This window comes from Parasteatoda tepidariorum, chromosome 2 (assembly GCF_043381705.1).
Source record: "Parasteatoda tepidariorum isolate YZ-2023 chromosome 2, CAS_Ptep_4.0, whole genome shotgun sequence".
In the NCBI taxonomy this organism is placed as follows: Eukaryota; Metazoa; Arthropoda; class Arachnida; order Araneae; family Theridiidae; genus Parasteatoda; species Parasteatoda tepidariorum.
This window is the reverse complement of record NC_092205.1, coordinates 47,502,039-47,523,004: the sequence shown is the minus strand read 5'-3', so window position 1 is coordinate 47,523,004 and position 20,966 is coordinate 47,502,039. Positions and strand designations below refer to the sequence as shown.

General features: G+C 27.0%; 1 protein-coding gene across 1 annotated transcript in view; it reads left to right on the top strand.

Moving 5' to 3' along the window:
- Window positions 1–15,131, top strand: part of LOC107441299 (zinc metalloproteinase-disintegrin-like MTP8) — an 85,152-nt gene extending 70,021 nt beyond the window's left edge. The window contains exons 8-20 of the mRNA XM_016054510.3: window positions 96–167; window positions 1,532–1,701; window positions 1,815–1,899; window positions 2,649–2,782; window positions 2,866–3,034; window positions 3,220–3,315; window positions 4,243–4,374; window positions 4,455–4,627; window positions 5,503–5,704; window positions 7,789–7,866; window positions 8,779–8,890; window positions 11,956–12,094; window positions 12,646–15,131. Coding sequence (XP_015909996.1) covers window positions 96–167; window positions 1,532–1,701; window positions 1,815–1,899; window positions 2,649–2,782; window positions 2,866–3,034; window positions 3,220–3,315; window positions 4,243–4,374; window positions 4,455–4,627; window positions 5,503–5,704; window positions 7,789–7,866; window positions 8,779–8,890; window positions 11,956–12,094; window positions 12,646–13,570 — 2,487 coding nt within the window. The 3' untranslated portion in view covers window positions 13,571–15,131. The remainder of the gene's footprint in view (window positions 1–95; window positions 168–1,531; window positions 1,702–1,814; window positions 1,900–2,648; window positions 2,783–2,865; window positions 3,035–3,219; window positions 3,316–4,242; window positions 4,375–4,454; window positions 4,628–5,502; window positions 5,705–7,788; window positions 7,867–8,778; window positions 8,891–11,955; window positions 12,095–12,645) is intronic.
- Window positions 15,132–20,966: the final 5,835 nt, after the last annotated feature.

Here is a 20,966-nt window from a genome sequence, read left to right as displayed (position 1 = left end):
ATATATATATTCTTTAATTGCCAATAAAATTACTCTTTGATTGTTTTTTTTTTAATCTTAAAAAGGTTTAATTAAATCTTATTATTTATTTTTAGTATAAAGAATTTAACCAAGATAAAAAGGCTGTTTTTGAAAGAAGCAAAATTATTGCAAACATTGTGAATGGGGTAAGTTTTAATAAAGTCTTTGATTTAAATTTGCAGTGAAACATTTTCACTTTTTTACATCTTTTTCTTTTAAAGCCTTTAACTCTTCTTAAACTCTTTTCACACATAACTATTTGCATTACGGTTTATGTGAGACACATATAACTAAACTCAACTTCTTGAAAGCAACAAAGGTTTAAACATGCTTCCTTGTAGGAAATGTATAATTATTATAGGGCATGGAGTTAAAAATGTAGAATTGTACAAACACCTATAATTTTAAAAACATTGCAGGGAATATCATATATTAATTAAGCAGTTCATATATATTACATTTCATAATATTTTAGAGCCAGTAAAAGTTTCCAGCTAAGTGGACACTTGAACTTCGAACAAAATTGCTGAAATGAGTATTTTAAGATTCACCAAATAGAAAGAAGAGTCTGAAAATATTTTTAAAATTCATTTAATATTTATTTTAAAAACATAAAGACTCCAATAATTGATGCTTGTGTAAGTTTTTAAATTTGGGACATTCAATATGACAATATTCAACTATCTATCAGTATTTTACTGAACTACAAAGAATCTAGCATTGGAAATTTTGCTACGAAATTTAGCAGTTAATAATTCGTATACTTATTTTCATTTATTAAAATTTTTTTTTAAATCCATATTTTACCCTATATAGTTTTCTACACAATATCAAAATTCCATATTGTTTCTGAGTATTTTGTGCGATATAATACAACGGAAAGTTGAAGATCTTGAACAGTATTAGTGAAGAAAGTTATTTTTTTGTAATATCAAGACTCTATGTCACTTTGTTTAATATTAGTTTTTTTTTAAAAAATTGCAATTTTATTTCAAGCTTTTTTTTCTTCTACATTCTAGAGTACTGTCTATGATTTTTTGTGTAATTTCATAAAATATTTTTTTATTAATAAGGTTTATCAATACCTGATAGCCACCTTGTCTAATAGGTACAGATTCTTTATCTCCAAGGTTTAGACCTAGGTTAAATTGCCTGTAATAAAAGCTGGGTGTCTAATCAAAGTGCATTTTTGGTGCTCATGTTTTAGAGTCCATTTTATTTACATTTCTCCAAGATTTTAGAGCTAAAAAATTCCATGCACAGTTGTGACTGGATTACCACAACCAACTATTTGTTCTTCCTACTAAACTGTGCATTAATGTAGTGTACAGTGCAGAAAAAAATGGAGAACCCTGAATAACTTCAAATCTAATGATCAGATTTTCACCTACTCAATAGCTTGTATTTTTATTGCTATTTCCAGAGTGATAGTTTTTCCAACTGGTATTTCTGCACCTTTGGTTAAATGGTTGAATTCAATAATCACATTTCTTTCTTTATTTTTTTCCAGCTCTACGCCCCATTAAATATATTCATTGCTCTTGTTGGTGTGATCGTATGGTCCGATCATGATGAAATCAAGTTGTCATCTGATGGGGATGCAACTTTAGCTAATTTTTTACATTATCGACGAGAACGACTTGCTCAAGAACATCCAAATGATAATGCTCAACTCATCACGTCAGTATTTTGATTTCTTTCATATATATTCTTAAAATTTTAATATGATTTTAACTATGCCATCTTTATTCTTTCATTATTAATTTAACTTATGGTCATAATTACTATTTTAGATCTTTGACATTCGATGGTGGTGTTGTTGGTAAAGCTCTTAAAGGTCCAATATGCACTTATGAATATTCAGGAGGCGTTAATATGGTATTCAGTGTTTTCATGTTTTCCTAATTTGAAAATAAAAAATATTTAATATTGAAAATTTGATGTTATATGATTCAAAATTGTCAATGTTAGTCAAAGAAATGATTTATTTATATTAGAAATGTTTATTAATTTATATTATTGTTAAATTCTTCTTTACACATTTAAAACATTTTTTTATTTAAGTCTACAATAAATATTGATGCATAGGGTTATATTCAGTGTTCTTTTCAGTGCTAAATTTTAATGAAGAAATATTTTTTCTTCAATATTTTTAAAAATTTAATTTTAAATACTTTATTTTTTGTCAGTTTTGACTTTCCTTTTTCTCAAAAAATCTACAGAATTTTAAAGTGTGTTAATTTTTGTTTTTACTCGGGTTTTTATATTTTATGTAATTCATGTTTTGACTTAAGTTATACAGATGATCTTAAATATTTGCTTCTTTATAATCAATTTTAGTTTTAATGTTACTGAAATAACTAAAAAATATGTTTGAATATAAAATGACACAAAAGTTAAATTGATTAGTTAAATTATATGATTAATTTAAGTTATATTTTAAATTGTTTTCATGCTATGTACATCTTTTTAGAATGAAAAATTAATTAAAAAAATTTAACAGAATTTAAACTTAAATTTTTGTTTTAAAAAAATTTCAATATTTAAAATTATTTGGAAAGAAATCCCAAATTATTGTGAAATGATTTCTACAAATTCATGAAAAAAAGAACTTTGCATGATTTAAGGATCACAGTCATGTTGTTGGGTTGGTTGCAACAACCATGGCACATGAACTAGGACATAATTTTGGAATGGAGCATGATACTGACGAAGAATGCCAATGTCCTGATGAAAAGTGCATCATGGCTCCTTCTTCGAGGTAAAACAAATAACATATCTTTTGAAATGGAGTTTTCATGTGTTCTAAACCTTTTCTAATTTTTATATTTTCTTTGTTTTTAGCTCTACCAGTCCTCGACATTGGTCATCCTGTTCCATTGAGTATTTAGAGTTAGCATATTCTCAGGGAATGGATTATTGTCTTAAAAACCTTCCAACTGCAGTCATTGGTCCAGTGTGCGGAAACGGCTTTTTGGAAGAAGGTGAAGAATGTGACTGTGGCTTGAAAGAGGTATTATTGTATTATTTATTTGAACTTTCATAATTCAATGGAACTTTATCAAACATTTTAGTAACTAGTAGAAGGGATTTCCTTCTCTTTTGTGATAATCTTCATTTTCACCAGTATAAGTAAAATAATAACAGTGTTTATGAGCAATTATGAAACTACATATTTTTGCCTTTTATAAATTTCAGTTCTGTGACAATCATTGTTGTAATGCCACTTCATGCATGTTGTATGAAAATGCTACTTGCGCTATGGGAGGCTGTTGTGATGTTGACACATGTCAGGTAAAATTGACTAAATTATGAATTTTTCTAATTCCGTTTAATATTGGTACTTAATGTGTTTTATAAACTTTGATAATACAATCTATCAATAGATACTTCATTTAATATGCTCCAGGCTTAGTCTATGTAATCGTATTTGATTTTTTTTTTTATAATTTATGTTTTGTATAGTATGACTGCTCCCGATTTTTGTGCTATATTTAACCACCTAATTTTAGTTGCAGGCACTGTTGAAATCGCAATAATGTTATAAAACATTAGTGCCTCAATGTTCTTTTAAAAAAAATAATAACAATTCACTCTGATTTCTGAATTGCATGACTTTTGTATATATATTTTCGTCAATAGGACCTTTAAAATTTTTTTGCAATTTTTAAATGTCAATATACTAATATGCCCTTTTTTCTATGTTTTTGCAAAGTATATTTTTCATTATTTTATTTTTCTATTTTAATCTGATGAAAATTTTAATTGGAGATAAAAAATATTTAGGATTATAAATTGTTAGAAGAAAACTTTATAAGTTTGATATAAACTATATCTTATAATATTTCTATGAAATAGATTTATGTATTTTTGTTGCATGAGTTATAATCTCCATGATACTTTTCATTAAAATATTTATTAATATAACTTAGATACATTAGTAATTAGTGTAATAAGTATAATTTAATAAATCATTATTTATTTATGTTTAGTATTTTCTATAATGCAGAAATATATTTGTAAGTCATTAAAAAAAATATTATGTAATACCCTTCCTGACCATATTTATTTAAAATTAATCTGTCAAATCAGATTCTCTTATAAACATAAATTTATATCTGCTATTATATTTATTTATTGTTAAGCCTTGTAGTTATCCTTATTTTTTTCTTTGAAATAGTAATAGATAGCTTAACAGAATTGGTTACATTTTATTTCTAGGTGAGAAAAGTGGCAACTCCTTGCCGAGCTTCTATTTCAGAATGTGATCTTCCAGAATACTGTGATGGTCTTTCAGAGTTCTGCCCATCCAATACCTTTCGCCAAAATGGGGGTCAATGTGGAAATGAAAAAGTAATTTATTTGCTCTAAATAAATGTTTAAAAAAAAGGTGTTTTTTTTTTACCTTTTATTAATGTTTATATTTGTTTCAGGCCTACTGTTATGATGGTAAATGTCAGTCTCATCAGGATCAATGTAAACTTCTCTGGGGGCAAACTGGAAAAATGTCTGACTTAAGATGTTATGAGCAAAATTTTAAAGGCAATGTTAACGGCAACTGTGGTTACAACCGAGTGAACCAGACTTATAAAGCATGTCGAAAAGAGTAATAACTTTTGTTTAAGTTAATTCAATTCTTATCAATACGTAACAAAGTACCGTATATCCCGGTGTATAAGTCTACTTATCAAAGTCCCAATAGTTTACGAAAATCAGCGAGTTTACTTATGCGCCGATAATAGAGTGGATGTTCGTAGATCGTGAAATATCTATGCGTTATAGGCAATGAGATTAATATGAATGACTCTGTATCAATTTACCCCTTTTAAAATTTGTTTTTAATATGTTATATGCAATTTTGCATTTTATCTGCTAGGCAGTCTTTCATACCAACATACCAGAAATCTCATAATCAACAATAGAGGGTCGACTTATGCAATGGCTCAACTTATATTCCAAGATATACGGTATATGCATGTTTGTGATTTGCAGATTATAATTAAAGAAATAAAAGGATTTCAGAATAATAAAAAAATACTAATATTTTAACGAAGTCGGCAAATTTATTTAAAAAATTTAGTTATTTTTTTTAAAAACAAGGACATGTAGGCTTTGTTGCAAGTTACTTTTAGAACTTTTGAAGAAAAGTAATAAAATTATTTATGCAGTAAACAATTTATATATAAGTATGAGGGTTATGTGATAGCTCTTTCTTTATCTTCTTCTAATTCTATTCTATCCCATCTTTGTAAAGTGAATTTCAATATTCACACAATTCTAGAAATGTATATTACGGCAACCAATAGCAAATTATTTGTAAACAAAATTCCAGTGTGAAATAAATCATTTAGGTCTGCTTTAAATATAAAAAAACCTAAAAATTGCATTTACAATTTTAAATCTGTTTATAAGGCTATAGTCAACTTATAAAGAATTGCATAATATGCTATAAAAAATTTACATAATTTTTATTTATTTCAGGGATATTTTGTGTGGTATGCTCCACTGTTCACACCTCAATGAAAAATTGGAGTTCGGATTAGAATCTGCTGCAATTTTGGCACGTTCTTTTATAAATGTAAAGGGAAAGGTATTTACTTGCAGATCTGCAATTGTTGACTTGGGATTATTTAACACTGATCCTGGTTTGGCTCCTAATGGTGCCAAATGTGGCGATGGAAAGGTATTTTTATTCTATGCTACTCATTATCTGAATAATTTATGCGCTTTTGAAAATAAGAACTATTGTAAAACAGTAATAAAATTGCAGTTTACTAGTAAATTTAATTAAAATTGTACCCTACTGTTTTGTTGATATTAAGAACTGAAATATTGAAAAAAAGTTCTTGAAATTTTAAAAATAATTCTTTCAGTGCTAAAAAAACGTTCTTAAAATTGTCTAAAAATTTAAAAATTCTGTTTAAATATTAAAATTAAAAAAATATATATATGGAATTACCTTGATGTAAAATATACATTTATTTATAAAACTTAAATTGGAATTTGTCGTTTAAATTGGAAAGGAAAATTTGATCTTTTCACCAGTCCCCTATCTAAGAAATTTATTTCAGGTCTAAAAGTTGTATGTATTTGAGTCTAAAATTTTAAAATATATTTTATTTATGCATAACGTATCAAACTTTGTTTATTTTATAAATTTTAGGGAGTTGCGGGTATTTGTTTTAAAGACAATACGAGGGAGTGTTGTGCCTTGGACGAATTTTTTAATTTTTTTTTTATGCAGAATGTAAAAATTTAATTATCTTGGAATTTTTATGAGAAATATATTATACATTTATTTTTGTGAACAAATACTGTCATACCATTATTTTAAAGTAAGATGTTACTAGAAGATATAGTCCCATTGACCACTGGATGCCTAAGATATTAAGATTTGTTAGTGGATTGAAATTCATGCTATTAAAACTAATTTTTAATTGAGTTTTCATGCAGCCTGCATTAGCTAACATAAGTAAATTTAATATTAAAAGTAATACCTAATATTATTTCATTGTAATATCTTAAAAGTATCATTGTAATATCTTAATATTATTTCATTGTAATATCTAAACTTTTTTCCTACTCTATGCTTTGTTTGAGCTTTTATTAAGCAAAAGTTATCACTTACAAAACTCTTGTCAAAGTTTCAGAGGCAGGAAACTCACAGTGAAGGCATCTGTCTTAGATTGGCCCAATGTACAACAAGCATTTATTAATTCTGTTAGGTCTAATAAAGAGGAGCCACTTTGGCTCAGTGGTTAAAGGCACTGAGCTGTCATTGTAAAGGTCTGTAAAGTACACACAACTTCAGATCAATGTGTACCAGCTTGTCTAGGAAGTAAAGATGGCTAGTGCACAATGTGACCACATTGTGACTTTGATGTTGTTTGTCATGAAATTATGGAACCTTAACCTCTATGATCCTTTGATCCTCAACGGGCTGTTGTGAAATTGCTTTAGTTTTTACTAATAGATAGAATTTATTTTCCTTTAAAAATTGGTACAGTGAAACCTGTGTAAGTTGATCACTTGTAAATGAACAAATAGAGGCTCTAATTAAACAAATGGTCAACATAAAAAGAAAAACTTAGTTGTTGTTGCCATTTTGGTGCTGTGATAAATTTATACATGTGGTCAACATATAAAGGTAATTTATAGAGAATCAAATATTAAGGCATATCAACTTTCATTCTGTTTATAAATGTAAGCAATATTGTGTTTTATGTTCGAATCAAATTTTATAGGAAAATTTAAAAATGTAAAAAGAAGCTTAGTGCATGCTAGAAAAACTTATAATCTCTAACATAGTAGATATTAGCTTCTGTTACAGATATCAACTACTTTATAGTCCTCCTTAGTGAAGAAATTCTTTATTGGATATATATAGCTAAGTGTTGCAAATATTTTAATTGATACAAAGACCAATACTATTCCCCGTTGTTTTTAGAATAACTGCTTTATCCTCTTAAGTTACAGATAGTTAAATTTGATGTGATGCTTAAAAATATATTTTACTACTATTAATTAAAAATGTTACCGTTGACCTTCACATGTTCTTAAATGGTAAGAAAAATTAGTATTTTCAAATGTCACTAAACACATTCTTACATTAATCTCTTCACTCATATAGATTTTTCGTAAGAAAAATATTTTATTACGAAGCCCCATTTAGAGCTCTTGTTACTTTTAATCATTTAAATCTGTTTAGACATTTAATTTGATTTTAATTTTAAAAATAGAGAAGGTAATAAAATTTTCTTTTTTAAGTCTTGTGTCAATCAAAAATGTGTGCCAGTCAATACAATTCAGAAAACTGTTTGTCCATATGGATGTAGTGGAAATGGGGTAAGTTTTTTTTTACTTCAATTACATATTATAAGTTTTTCTTAAAATAAAATTGTTACATTGTAAATTTTGTTATGATGTAATGGGTTTTATAACTTATTTTTATACATAATTAGCCCAGATACAAAACTTGTTGTTGTGTTTTTTTTAAAAAATATTGAGTGAAATACCTCCTTGTATAAAATTTTTGATCAATTTTAATATGTGCATGATGTTACTCTAATTTGGGGTATCTCTTCACAAAGACTAGTTGGTCAACATATTGTATTATCATATTTTCCCTATTTAACATATTTCATCTTGGAAGCAGTAAGCGAGTTCTACATCAAAGATACTCTTGTTTTATTTCTGTGGAATATAATGAACCTTGAGCTTCATGCTTCAAATTAACATCTTTATTCATGATTTTCAGCTCATAGCAAATGAAGCTTTGGGGAATAGTACAGCAATGGGTGTTGAGAGTTTGGTTTTATTTCTGTGATAATAAAAAATGGGAATCTAAAATTAACTTTTTAACATAAATTAAATAAAGCATGGTGAAAAAAGATAATTTGATGTGGGTTCTAAACTCCGAAATAAAACCAAAAAAATAATAAAAAAATAGAGCAAAATTAAGATCATGGGTTAAAGTAAACTAGAACCTTTTATATTTTATCTCTTAGCTTGGAAATACTGTATCTAACTTTGTTATTATCAAGTGTGGGATGGCTTTTTCTTAATTTTGATAGTTTAGTTATAAAAACTATTTACTTTACGTTATAAATAATGCATAAAAATGTCTTTCATTTTGTTAAAATTTAAGTGAAAATTATGATGATTAAAATTTATTTGATTTGCTGTAAATATTTATTCTAAAATGACATATTTGTTGTAAATAATTTTGCAAAGCCTTTATTGTAAAAATTCCTCCAGGTTTGTAACAATCGTGGGCACTGCCACTGTGATAATGGTTTTGCACCGCCATACTGTGATTCTCCTGGTGCTGGAGGAAGTATTGATAGTGGTCCAGCATCAGACCCCAGCAGTAAGTTGGACTTATTAACAAAAATTGTTTTGTTAAATGCTAATTATATTTTTTTCGACAGATAAGGGAAACCAGGAAACTGTAGTTACGTCTAACATAGGAAGAATTTAAATACTGTATTTAAAAAAGAAGAAAAATAAAGCTTTAAGAAAGGATTATATTGTAGCTGAACTAATAAACTATAGGGGTAGCTCTATAATCAAGTTAATATGTGGATTGTTTAAAAAGTATCTGGGAATAGAAACTTTACCGGATAAATGGAATGCAAGAATTATTTGTCCCAGATAAAAAAAAAAAGGTGATAAGTAAAATTCTAAAAATTATAGGGAGAAACATTACTCAATAGCACATTTAAATGATTTTCAAGTTTGTTATCAAATTAAATTCAAATTTGAACCTTATAGATAGTATCAACATTATCAACTTAATGCTTAAAACTGCATTGAACTTAATAATTGTTCCATGAAATTAATATGAACATTTAGTATCAATTGAGTTTCAAGATATAAAGCTTGGTAAAAACAAATGAAGCTTTCTTAACTAGATACCTTGTTTTCTTAATCAATCTTTATTGCCATAATTAGACACTTTCTTATAAACTGCAAAATAAGTCGAGTAATAATTTCTACCTGAGCCAGCTTAAAGTATTAAATTTTGAGTTGTGGTTATTTTCCAGACCTTATTCGAAGTAACTTTGTAAACCTAGTTCAAAAGTAACCAGAATCTATGCATTTATTCCTCCAAATGAGACCTCATGAGTTCGTTTCTAAAACTGATTCAACTATTTGATGTTGTTACAATGGAGTTGTCTGAAGTTTGATACAGCTTCATTCATAATAAGTTTCTTATAATATTTAATCGCATTTTCATGATGAATTAAATTTGTCATATCATATTTTAATGATTTTCTGTTAAACTTGAAAAATTATTAAACAATTAATGCAAGTACTTATTGTTACATGAGATACTAATATTTGCTATCCTTTGCATTCACTTATCCTTTGCATTTACAGTTTTAGAGGAAATTTTACACTAACTATTTTGATAAAAGTTGCAAAGCATTTGCTCTGACTTATGTATTAAATTTTAAAAAATCTTACTTTTTTGTATCATTTAAATAACGTTTAAAAGCAACTTAAAAAAATGTTTTAACTTAATTTCCAACATATCTAATCAAAAACTAAAGTATGTATAATTATTAAATAGTTTATTACTATACTTGAATATAAATATAATTTCACTGAAAATAATCATGAACACATGTTTAATTTAAATAGAAATAAAAGGTACAAATTCTTAAAATAAAATGGCAACGCCCAATTTTATTTTAAGGGCAAAATCTGAATTTTAAGCAAATTTAAGTCATTAAAACTTTATGCGCATACAATCAATGATCCTTAGTACAATTCCTTTACAGCAACCCATTCATTATAACAGTGAATACATAAAGTCACATTTGGTTTCCCATTTACGGATAAAATTTTAATATGCACTAGATAAATGTTTGTGAACCATTCATCCCAACATGGCGACCAAAATTTAGTCATTTGCTCCAGCAAATATTTTAAATAAATTCTTTAAACTATTATTTCCTTTGATTTTGCCCCATATTGATTGTGAAACATCTTGTATTTCTTTTGAATTAAGAAGAGTAATATGACCCTCTAGATCAGGGTTTCTTAACCTGTGGTTCATGAACCCCTAAGGGGTCCATGAGTTATATTTTGGGGGTCCGCTGACTACTCCTAATTTTTAAAACGTTTGGAAGCCTACCCATTGCGCTTGTAAATCGAACTATGGCAGCTATAATTCCATTTGCTACAGTGTATCTTTGCGAAGTGGAATTTTCCTCACTTGTGACAATAACAATATAACATCGAAATTGATTGAATGTTGAACATGATATACACGTTGCTTTGTCGAAAACCATCCCCCAATTAAATTTATTAATTAAGGAAAAGTAGCAGTAACCTTCACATTAAAAATTTTAATTTTAAAAATTTTGTATACTATTAAAATACTAAAATTAAATGTTTTCTAATAATTGATGCTTCTTGCAATTATTTTTTTTCACAGGGGGTGTACAGCTTCTTAAAAAAATTTTAAAAGGGGTCCATTATATCAAAAAGGTTAAGAAACACTGCTCTAGATTATTACTCTTCCATGGTTCTGATCTTTAAAAAGTTTTTAAAGTCAGATTACTTTACATTAATAATCAAAAATGTATGTTTCACCTTTATGTCAAACTCTGCAGGATGTCCCGAATCCATTCATTAGGTTGGAAAGATGTATTCGCAATTTGTAAATTTATATTCATAGGATGCAATAAGTTTGTCAGTCATATTTTTCTTGTTTGAAAATTTTAATCATTCCTTTTGTGAAAAGTTAGTAAATCATTTGGGTGGTTTATTTTCTTCTTAAATCATGTTATCTTTGTAGATGAAAATTTCTGCCCTCAAACAATATTATTACAAGTTTAAATTTAGTGGATATTTTTACATATATCTCACCCCACCAAGAAAAGTAAAAAAACAGCTATTTTGAGGTTATGTCAATAAAAAATATGAAATGTCCTAAAAAAGTGCCACATCACTAACTCGCAATTTATCCTGCTGAGGGCAGTTGTGTCAGTTTTGTGTCTAATTCAGAATAAGCTTTATAGTAATCAAGTTGATTTTTCTCAAGTGCTGCATTTTAGAGTTATGACACTTTTCTCACCAAGGTGTGATATATTAACATGAAAAAAGTTGCATTTATATTAATTATTCTGTTTGTCTAGTTCTTATTATTTAAAATGTAAAGCATTGCTTTACTAAAATAGGTCTAGAATTTTTTTTAACTTAAGAGTAAATAATTATGGTATTGTTGTATCAAACTTGACTCCTGTATGAAATTAATTATTATTATTTTATATTATTTTTTAGTTCTTCTATTAATTAAGATATACATTTTAGATTTTAATATTTTAGCACAAAAAGATATATATTTATATACATACATATGTGTGTGTTAAGTAGTTATATTTTTTATAATGCTATTTTCAGATGACTTTTCTTATATTTCAGAAAACTTTGTTGTTATGGCCATGTATATAGTATTTTTGGGTCTGTTGCCTCTTGCAGTCCTCACTGCTCTTGCAATCTATTATTATCGCAGTCACCTTAAAACTTGGTGGTCCAAGAAAGCACACAAAGCAAATATAAAGTAAGACTGAAATTTAAGCAATCATTTCTTGCATATTATTAATATTATATGTTGTTGTTATTAATAAAAGTAAGAACATTTTTTCACAATCTTTAAGATTAGTTCATTTTATTTTTATTTAAGTTACTGATTTTATTAAAATTATATTGAATATTTTTCTTTAAAGATATTACACTTGAAAAACTCTTATGATAAAATAAAGCTGAAATTCTTTAAAAATCGTAAAATTAAAAAAAAAAATTTAAATGATTTTAATGATCTTATTTTTTCTTTTAAAATTGCTTTGACAAATCTCCCATTAACTTTCTTAACATGAATAGAAATGATTAAATAAAATGTGGTAAAAGAAATGAATATTTATCTTTCAGAGTAAAAGTTTAATAGAGACATTTCTTATGTCTTTTATAAAATATAATTGCTTTTTTTAATAAATAGTTTTTAGTTTGTAATTTTTTATCATTTCATATTATGGTAATTTAAATAAATACGTTCAGTTTTTTCAGTTTTCATAATTTCGAGTAGTTTGGGTAATGTCTTTCTTATATTTTTAGATCCAGAACAAAAACCAATGCTCAAAGAAAAGCACAGCCATCTACAAAGTTTAATTTTGATCGGAACAGCTTGCGCACCTTGGAAATTTCTTCTCCAATTCAAATTCCCCCTCCTGCTGTACCCTTCAGCAATCATCCATCAATGCCTTCAACTTTACCAAACAAAAATGTTAATAACCTTTGCCAAGTCCACATATCACCTCCTATCCCTCAAAGCTCAACAAATAATATTCCTAGTAACAAATTTATTCCAGTTAGACCAGCTCCTCCAAGACCTGAAAATGCTCCAAAAAGAGTTCCATCTTGGACACCGGCAACCGCCGTTGCGCCACACGCAATAGCAAGAACTGCAAGTCTGAGGAGTCCGACCGAAAACAGTGCTGGAAACCGACCTCTTAGTGCGTCTACTTTTAGACCTAGTTGCCCACCCCCGCGACCACCTCCCCCAAAAAGTCCACCTCCTCATCAACAAGATCCATCGGTACGCACCTACGAAGACATTTCGAGGCCTTGTGACACTGAACGTTCAGAAACGCCTAATTCATCTTTTTATGACGACTGTCAAACCCTTGACTTTAGTGATACTCCTCTTGCATTTGTTCATAAACCAGCAAAGGTGGGTGACAGCAAAGATTGTGATACAGCTTTTCACAGCCAGAGTAATAACGTTGCAGCTGGTAGAGTAGGTTCAGTTAGCAAAGAGAAAGCAAAAAGTAACAGACCTTCAATGCTTCGGCAAGGAGAAAATACTTCCAAGGTCTTACCTCGCGTTCCTAGGACAAATGAAAATTCAGTTGTTGCATCTTTGGCTCAGAGATTTGAGAAACAGGATGCATCTAAACTTGATTATTCAACTGACATAGCTTTGAGACCTCCTTTTAAATCGAGGCCTCTGCCACCTCGACCGGATAATACAAACGTTTAAATTGTGATGAGACTTTTATTAAATTTTCAACCAAAAAATGAAAGACTTTTTGTTGCATACTATTTTATTTATTATAAAGACTTCTCAGAGAGAGTTTATCGCTGTTGATCAATAAAAACTGTCCTCAAGTCAGATACAATGGCTTGGTTGCAGTTATATTGATTAAAATTTTATATTACTAGAGCTTGATTTTTTTTTGTTTTTTGAACAATTTATTTATCATATTTATAATGGATCATTGACTCTGTTCCTATTATTGATAGCATTCTATCATTCAAAGAATGCATTGTGTTTATTTTATCATTGTGATGCATGATGTTTATTATTATCATAAGTTCATGTTATTATTTCAATTTGGTTTGGTATTTTATGTAAAGAGCAGAAAAAACAAATAATCTGTGATCAGTTTATATTGTTGAACTACATTTCATATTTGTTGTATGCTATAATTGACAATTTTTTTCCCTTTCACATTGTTACAAACATTTTTCACTACTTCATATTGTTGCTGCTCTCATTATAATTGCATGTTTTTTGAATTAAGTCTTGTTTTTTGACATACCAAAAAAAATTGCATACATTAATAATTGTTTAATAATTTACAATAATCCTGGTTTTATAATACAAAATTTTCTGTCAGTCAGATTGATGTTACTCACATAGAAGACATATAAAAAGTGTATTTCTTTAAAGATCTTTTTTAATCAAAAACATATTACTCAAAATTACAAAATCGCACACTTCATAGTCATGAATTACTTTATGAAGTTTGTTTCTTTTGCTATTTCAAAGTGAAAAAAAAAATTAAATTCTTTAAATAATCTGTTTATTTTTGGAATATTGGGAGTGAATGAAATCAAGTTAAATGTAATTGTAATGAAATCTAGTTGAATCATTTTTATTTTATAATGAAAATGATCTGCCAAGTAAATATCAAATTTTATACCGTACAATATTACATTGTAAATGTAATATTACATGCGTTAATAAAACATTGTAATATTGCATGCCTTAATAACGCTATTACATTTTAAATGTAATATTGTTATGTAATATGTGCTTGGCTAAATTTTAATAAAACAATGTGTTTATGAAATTTTACTTAATCAAAGAATAAATTTGCTTTTTCTTTATTGTGTATTCAAGTGGTGTTTGAAATTATCACATGAACTATTTCATAAATTTTTCTAGTCATCTCAACAGTATCATATGTGTTATTTAAAAGGTGTTGTGCAGTTTTTGTAGAATCAATAATTTATTTGCTATTTGGGCTTAAACGACCAAGCCTTTCACATTTTGGCAAGTTTTTATAGAAATTTTTCCTCACAATATAACTTTCTTATTGAATGTACTGATATGCCAACATGAAGTGAAATGGCATCTTCAAACCTCAGTTATGCTCCATTGGTTAAACCACACAGAAGTTTATTATTCATGCTTCACTCTTAAGTTTGAAATTATGGATCATTTTTTGAAGTATTATCTTAATCTAAGAAAAATACATTAAAATTAATTTTCATCTTTTTTATCAATATGATTTTCTTAATAAAATTACTTGTTTTAAGAACTTTTCTTGATTGCATTTTTTCATATAAGCTATGTTATTTTTTAACCGGTTCATTCACATTAATCATATATTTTATTTGTATTTATATTTCTAAAAAAAGTAAAGAAACAAAAAATATCTTGGATTAAATTTTAAACAAATTATCTAGTGGTGACTGTTAGAATCATTTTAGTATTAGCAAATAAGAAAACGAGTTAGCAAATCTTATATAATTATTAGTTTTATTAAAATATTTTAAGTTTTTTAACTTTCATTTGACAATTTAAACAATTTTTATGCAGTTCACTTTTTGTTGTTAAATCTCAGAAAGCAATACAAAAATTAAAATTATACAAAATTTACATAGTTAATAAAAATTTAAAATTACAATTATATTGGCTCAATGTTAATGTACCTCAATTTTTTGTATTTCTTATTTTACTTTTCATTTTTGATATTGTTATCTGTTTCTTTGAGAATTTATTATAAATATTATGGTTTATCTAATGTATAGTCCAGATTTTGACATTGTGAATTATATGGAATTTAAATTTTTAAGCTTATGATTATTTCAATTAACATTGTCTTGTGAAAAAATAAAATTGAGTCTTGTGAATTAAGTCTTGTATAAAACTGAGCTTTGTTACTTTTCCTCAATGTAAAATGAGTAGTTAGGAAAAAGTGTTTAGAAAAATTCAATGAATTACACCTACAATGAATGAAAATAATTAGTCCATCTCTATTGAGAATGAAAAAAGAACTAGTTTCACTATTTTATTTTTATTTTCCTGTTCTATAAAATTTATTTACTTCTTATTACTTTTATAAATCTGATTGTATAGGTTGAGAAAATTTTGCAATTTTCTCTACAGCAAACATATTTCAAACATTAGCTAAGAAATAGATTTTGTCATTGGGGAATATATAAATTTAAATGGAATGTAAATTATTTATTATTTTAGGCATTATTAAGACCGATGCAGACTATATTCTCTGTAAAAAAAAATTTAATTGAAACATTAACTTCAATTTAAGTTTTATACATTCTGCTGCTTTTTAATCAAGTAATACAGTTTAATTTGTATGATTTTTTTTTGTCTAAAATATCTGTTATGGAGTGCTTTGAACCTTACTTCTAAATTCTACATATTTGTGCGAAGAAACTATAGGAATTGCTAGAAGAAATACATTTGCTAAACCATAACTATTGCAAAATGTATAGATTTATATCTAAATTTGATGTTAAGAATAAAATTTTTGCTACTTTGATTTTCTATTTGCAAATAAATTCATGCAAGTTCTGTTAAAATTTGTGTATTTTTTGAACTTAAAACTGTAAAAAGTATTAATTTGTGCAATATTGTGTTGTCAAATGGTTTCTGTAAAATTTGTGTTTCACATAAAATATTTTATTGCTAAGTTTGATTACCTGAACACTAAAAACTACTCATGTAATACTCTTACGAATTGGAATATCTTTTGTAATGTAGTATTGATTTTTTTAATAAATTTTTTTGGAAAAATTTATACAAAACCTTCACTTTTATAAGAAGAAATTCTGTAATTATTAAAACTATATTCCAAAAAAATATTGTCTGATTTTTTAAATTGAAATAATAAAATTATTGTAGTTAAAGGTTAATGTAATTAGATAAGAGTGTTTGACTTGGTGGTTCTTGTTTTTTATTGAATAGAGCATAATTATGTTTTTTACATTTGTGATGCGTTCGCCAGATATTTACAATTAATAAAAATAGTAAATAAATTCTTATTCTTATATAACTTCGATTTTATTTATTTGTAGTCCTAATTTGTGTTTCTATATGTTTTGACATTTTTCTTCCTTTTATTTTTACTCTAATTGCTAAAAATAGACAACAAAATGTGAAAAATGCATTTTAAAATTATGTCCTATATTTCTAACTCAAATAGTATTCATTTTAAGATTAACATTGCTGCCACAAATTTTAATTTATGAAAGTAACCTTATTTGCTTACTTATTATACTATTTTAATAAAATTTATTTAAAGTGATCAACAAGACTTTTTTAGCCTTTTCCTCAGCTCAAAATAAAATTTTAAAAAATTATGGGAAACCAGTACCATATTAACCCTTCAATTTTAAGTTTACGCCTTCTAGGAGAGAGGATTTTTTTCTTTCTCTTTTACAGATGGAGAAATGTAGGAAACATGTGCCTCCATTTTCCTAGAAGCAGGCCTCATGAAGGTGGCTACAAATTCCACACGTAGGATACATAAGGAAAATTAAGAGTACTGGGCAATGGCCCTTTTCCTTAAAAATAATAATAATGCACAGAATACCAAGCAATACCCCACACATATCTCTGCTCGTTTGTTATTCTAGTTCATCCATTAATTATAAATAATAATCATGCCTTTTGGTAAATGTGATGAAAAATGCACTTTCATAGCTTTACCCTGTATACATTTTTTCAATATTCCTTACACTGTTTTTTTTTAACGTCAACGGTTAATATTCTGAAAACACTAGTCTAGCAAACAAACAAAATTTTTAATACAAGCGCAACAAAGTTATTAAATTTATTATTTTAAACTAGATAAGAAAGAAGGCGATGAAAATACTGATTTTTATCCACATACTTTCAAGTTATCTGACTCTATTTGTTTTGGCGGTTATGTAAATAAACAAATTTCAATCATATTTTTGTTTATAATAAACTTAAAAGAATTATTTGCTATAAATCTTTTTCTAAATTATTTGCATACGAAGTTTGTTACAAAAATGTTTTGATATTTAGTTTAAAGCATAATGAACTGAACAGCCACTCTGAAATTATGCATATAAGAAAAATGATTAATGTATTAAAATTATCAATGCAAGATGTTCCTAAAAATGTTTTAGTTTTAAGCATAATGAACAAATGAAAATGAATCATTAAATTTAGTACTAAGATAAGCCTAAAAAATATGTACATCCATTTATGAATACTAATAAACAACTATGTTCTCAATTTACTATTAAAAATAAAGGTTTTAACAAACTTTTTGTTGCTTGTTTTTCATCAAGTTAACTTGCTGAATACTTCGATTTCAAAATTTAATTACATGAACTAGGAAAATCATGTGTTTTAACGAGCATTTTGATAATCAGTTATTACTGTTTTCCTTTTAATTTAGACATTTGATGTATTGCAATTTTGTCAAGACATTCCAATATTTAAAATGCTTGTTTCTAACGCTTATGAGCATGAGCTTCATTCATTAATCTGAATATATATATCTCATTTTGCTCTATTAAAATAGGATTTATTAAAAATGAGGAGGATTGTGGAGGATCATCCCCCCAAAAAAGTACGTTTACTTTATATCATTACATTTTCGTTTCTGGATAATTATTGTACGCAGTGGTGTGCATAGACTTGTGTATGCCCCCTTGTAGGATTTATAAATGGCTTAAATTTTTAAAATTATAATATGAAACCAAAACACTATGAAGATATATTTGGGTGCTTATAATCATTCATTTTATTTTATTTTTATTAATAAGAAATTTATTTTTTGTGATGGAAAGAAAAGTACTAAATTGGAACATTGTAAAGAAAAGTACTAAATTGGAACACATTTAAATGAAGTTCATCTTATTATGAGAAAATATCTTACAATAATTGTGTTCAAAGTTTAGTTAAGGGTTATTATTGTTTGTAAAATGAACTAAAAAAATATTTTATAAAAGAGAAAAATATTTTTATTATAATTCATATAGGGTGCACAACCCTTTCTTGACTGAAGGACTGAACTGAAGATCTTGACAGAAGATTAAGGGGGGGGGGGAGAATGAAGGGTTTTTGTTATTCACATGTAACAAAAAAGTTCATTTTAAAATAAATTAACTCTACTGTTCTTGAATGAAAGTAAATAAATACATAGTAGATAAATATTTCATTGAGCAACATAAATGCAAATTAAATATTTTAATCAAAGAAATCTAAAATTATGTAAAATAAAACAAAGGCCTTATAGCTGAAAATTAGATTCAACATTCAGTTGGGATTCAGTTCAGTATATGTGCATTAAGTGAATTATATGAGATTTTATGAATGTTATATCTTAAATCGTTTTTTTTTTTTTTAACCGTGTGTTGAATCTTAACGGTTTTAAAGAATTGCAAACGAAGTTCAAAAACAGTTTTAAAACCTCTCGTTCGATTTTTCACATGTTATTATAATAGTGTATTAAAAATATCAAGATTTAGAAGGAAAGAAAAATATGGAAATAACATGTAGATTGACGATAAAATTGGCAGAAATAAAAAACATCAAAGCATAAATAAAATGCCTGATTCGGAAATCGCAAGTCGTAATACCGGATTAAAAATATTAAGATTTTTCGAAACCCTGTGGAAAAGCGTAGCAATAACTGATTAAAAAAAAATGATATAAATATTTCTAAATTTAGCAAAAAACATGTCGAGCTTTCTTTTAAAAAGTACAAAAACTACTTCGAAAATTGTATGCTTCAGACTTTCTAAATTTTTAAGGTATTCAAATAAAACTTTTTTCATTATTATCCAAATACAATACAATACAAAATTATGAAAAAAAATTTTTTTTTAATTTTTTTAGCTCATGATCATGCGCAAAAAAAGCCGTATAAAAGTACGATAAAGTACATCGAGCCGTATAAAAGTACATTAAATACTTTATATCTTGCGCAGAATACTTATATCTTTCAAAATCTACGAGTTTCTTTACATTGTAAAAAAATTCCAATGAATTAGATTCTTCTATCAAAATTGAAGAGTTTAACCCATGAAGTACACAATTCTATCCACTTTAAAAGGAGACTCAACAATGCAGTTACAAGAAATAAGAGTTTGTTGACAGAACTCCTACATATTTTTCGGTTATAAGAAAGATAGAAGCAAAATATTTCCGCCAAAATAGGTTTCAAAAATATTCCTCCATTCCTAAAAATTAAATTAAAACTAATGTTTTATTAGGTCAATCGACTGATGGTTATAATTGTGTCTTTCATGCGTAAATTTTAACTTGAAGTTGTGCACTTGTTTAAAAAAAATAAAGTAATCCCTCTTAAAAAAGTGTCCTCTACTCCTACTGAAAAGATTTTGAAATCTTGTACAATAATGGAATATGATTCTTAAAACTATAGAATGTAAAGTTTAAATAGGCCTTTCAGGTTATATCATTAAATTTAGTAAAACTATTTCTCAGGCATTGGGTTTTAACTCTAATAAGAAGATACATATTTTTTTCTGTTTATTTACAAATATTTTTCAGATGTGTTTTGGATGTTCCTCCTTTAAAAAAAAAAAGAGATACCATCTTGTTTTCGGTTGTATAAGAAAGGATATCAAACATTTTTCTTTTTTAAATTTAATAAACCACATTAAAGAAGGAACGTTACAATGCTACTCATTAAAGACGTCTCCAGAGTAACAGAATGACGGTTCCTTGGCCACCACAATATACCAGAATATATTTTTGTTTGCCAAGGACGGTTCATATAGAAATCGCAGGTATGCGTCTCATACAACAACGCCCCCTATAGTTCATTGCGATCGCGAATTGGCAACGGTCTGGGAAACATCCCGTAGATTAATTTACCTTAATATAAAAGGAAAATAAAGTTTCCTTTTTAATAAAAATAACTTCAACGTTGACAAAAAAAGTTATTTTTTTCTTCTAAAATAGTCAATTTTACTAAACTTTGTTTTTGCCAATGTCTAACTTACAGAGGGGGCGAAAAACATTTTTATAGCGAAGAACATTCCCATGTTACAACTCGAGTTTGGGTACTCCTTACAGAGATGTATAAAAAGCACCCTTATGAAAATTTAAGGTATATTTA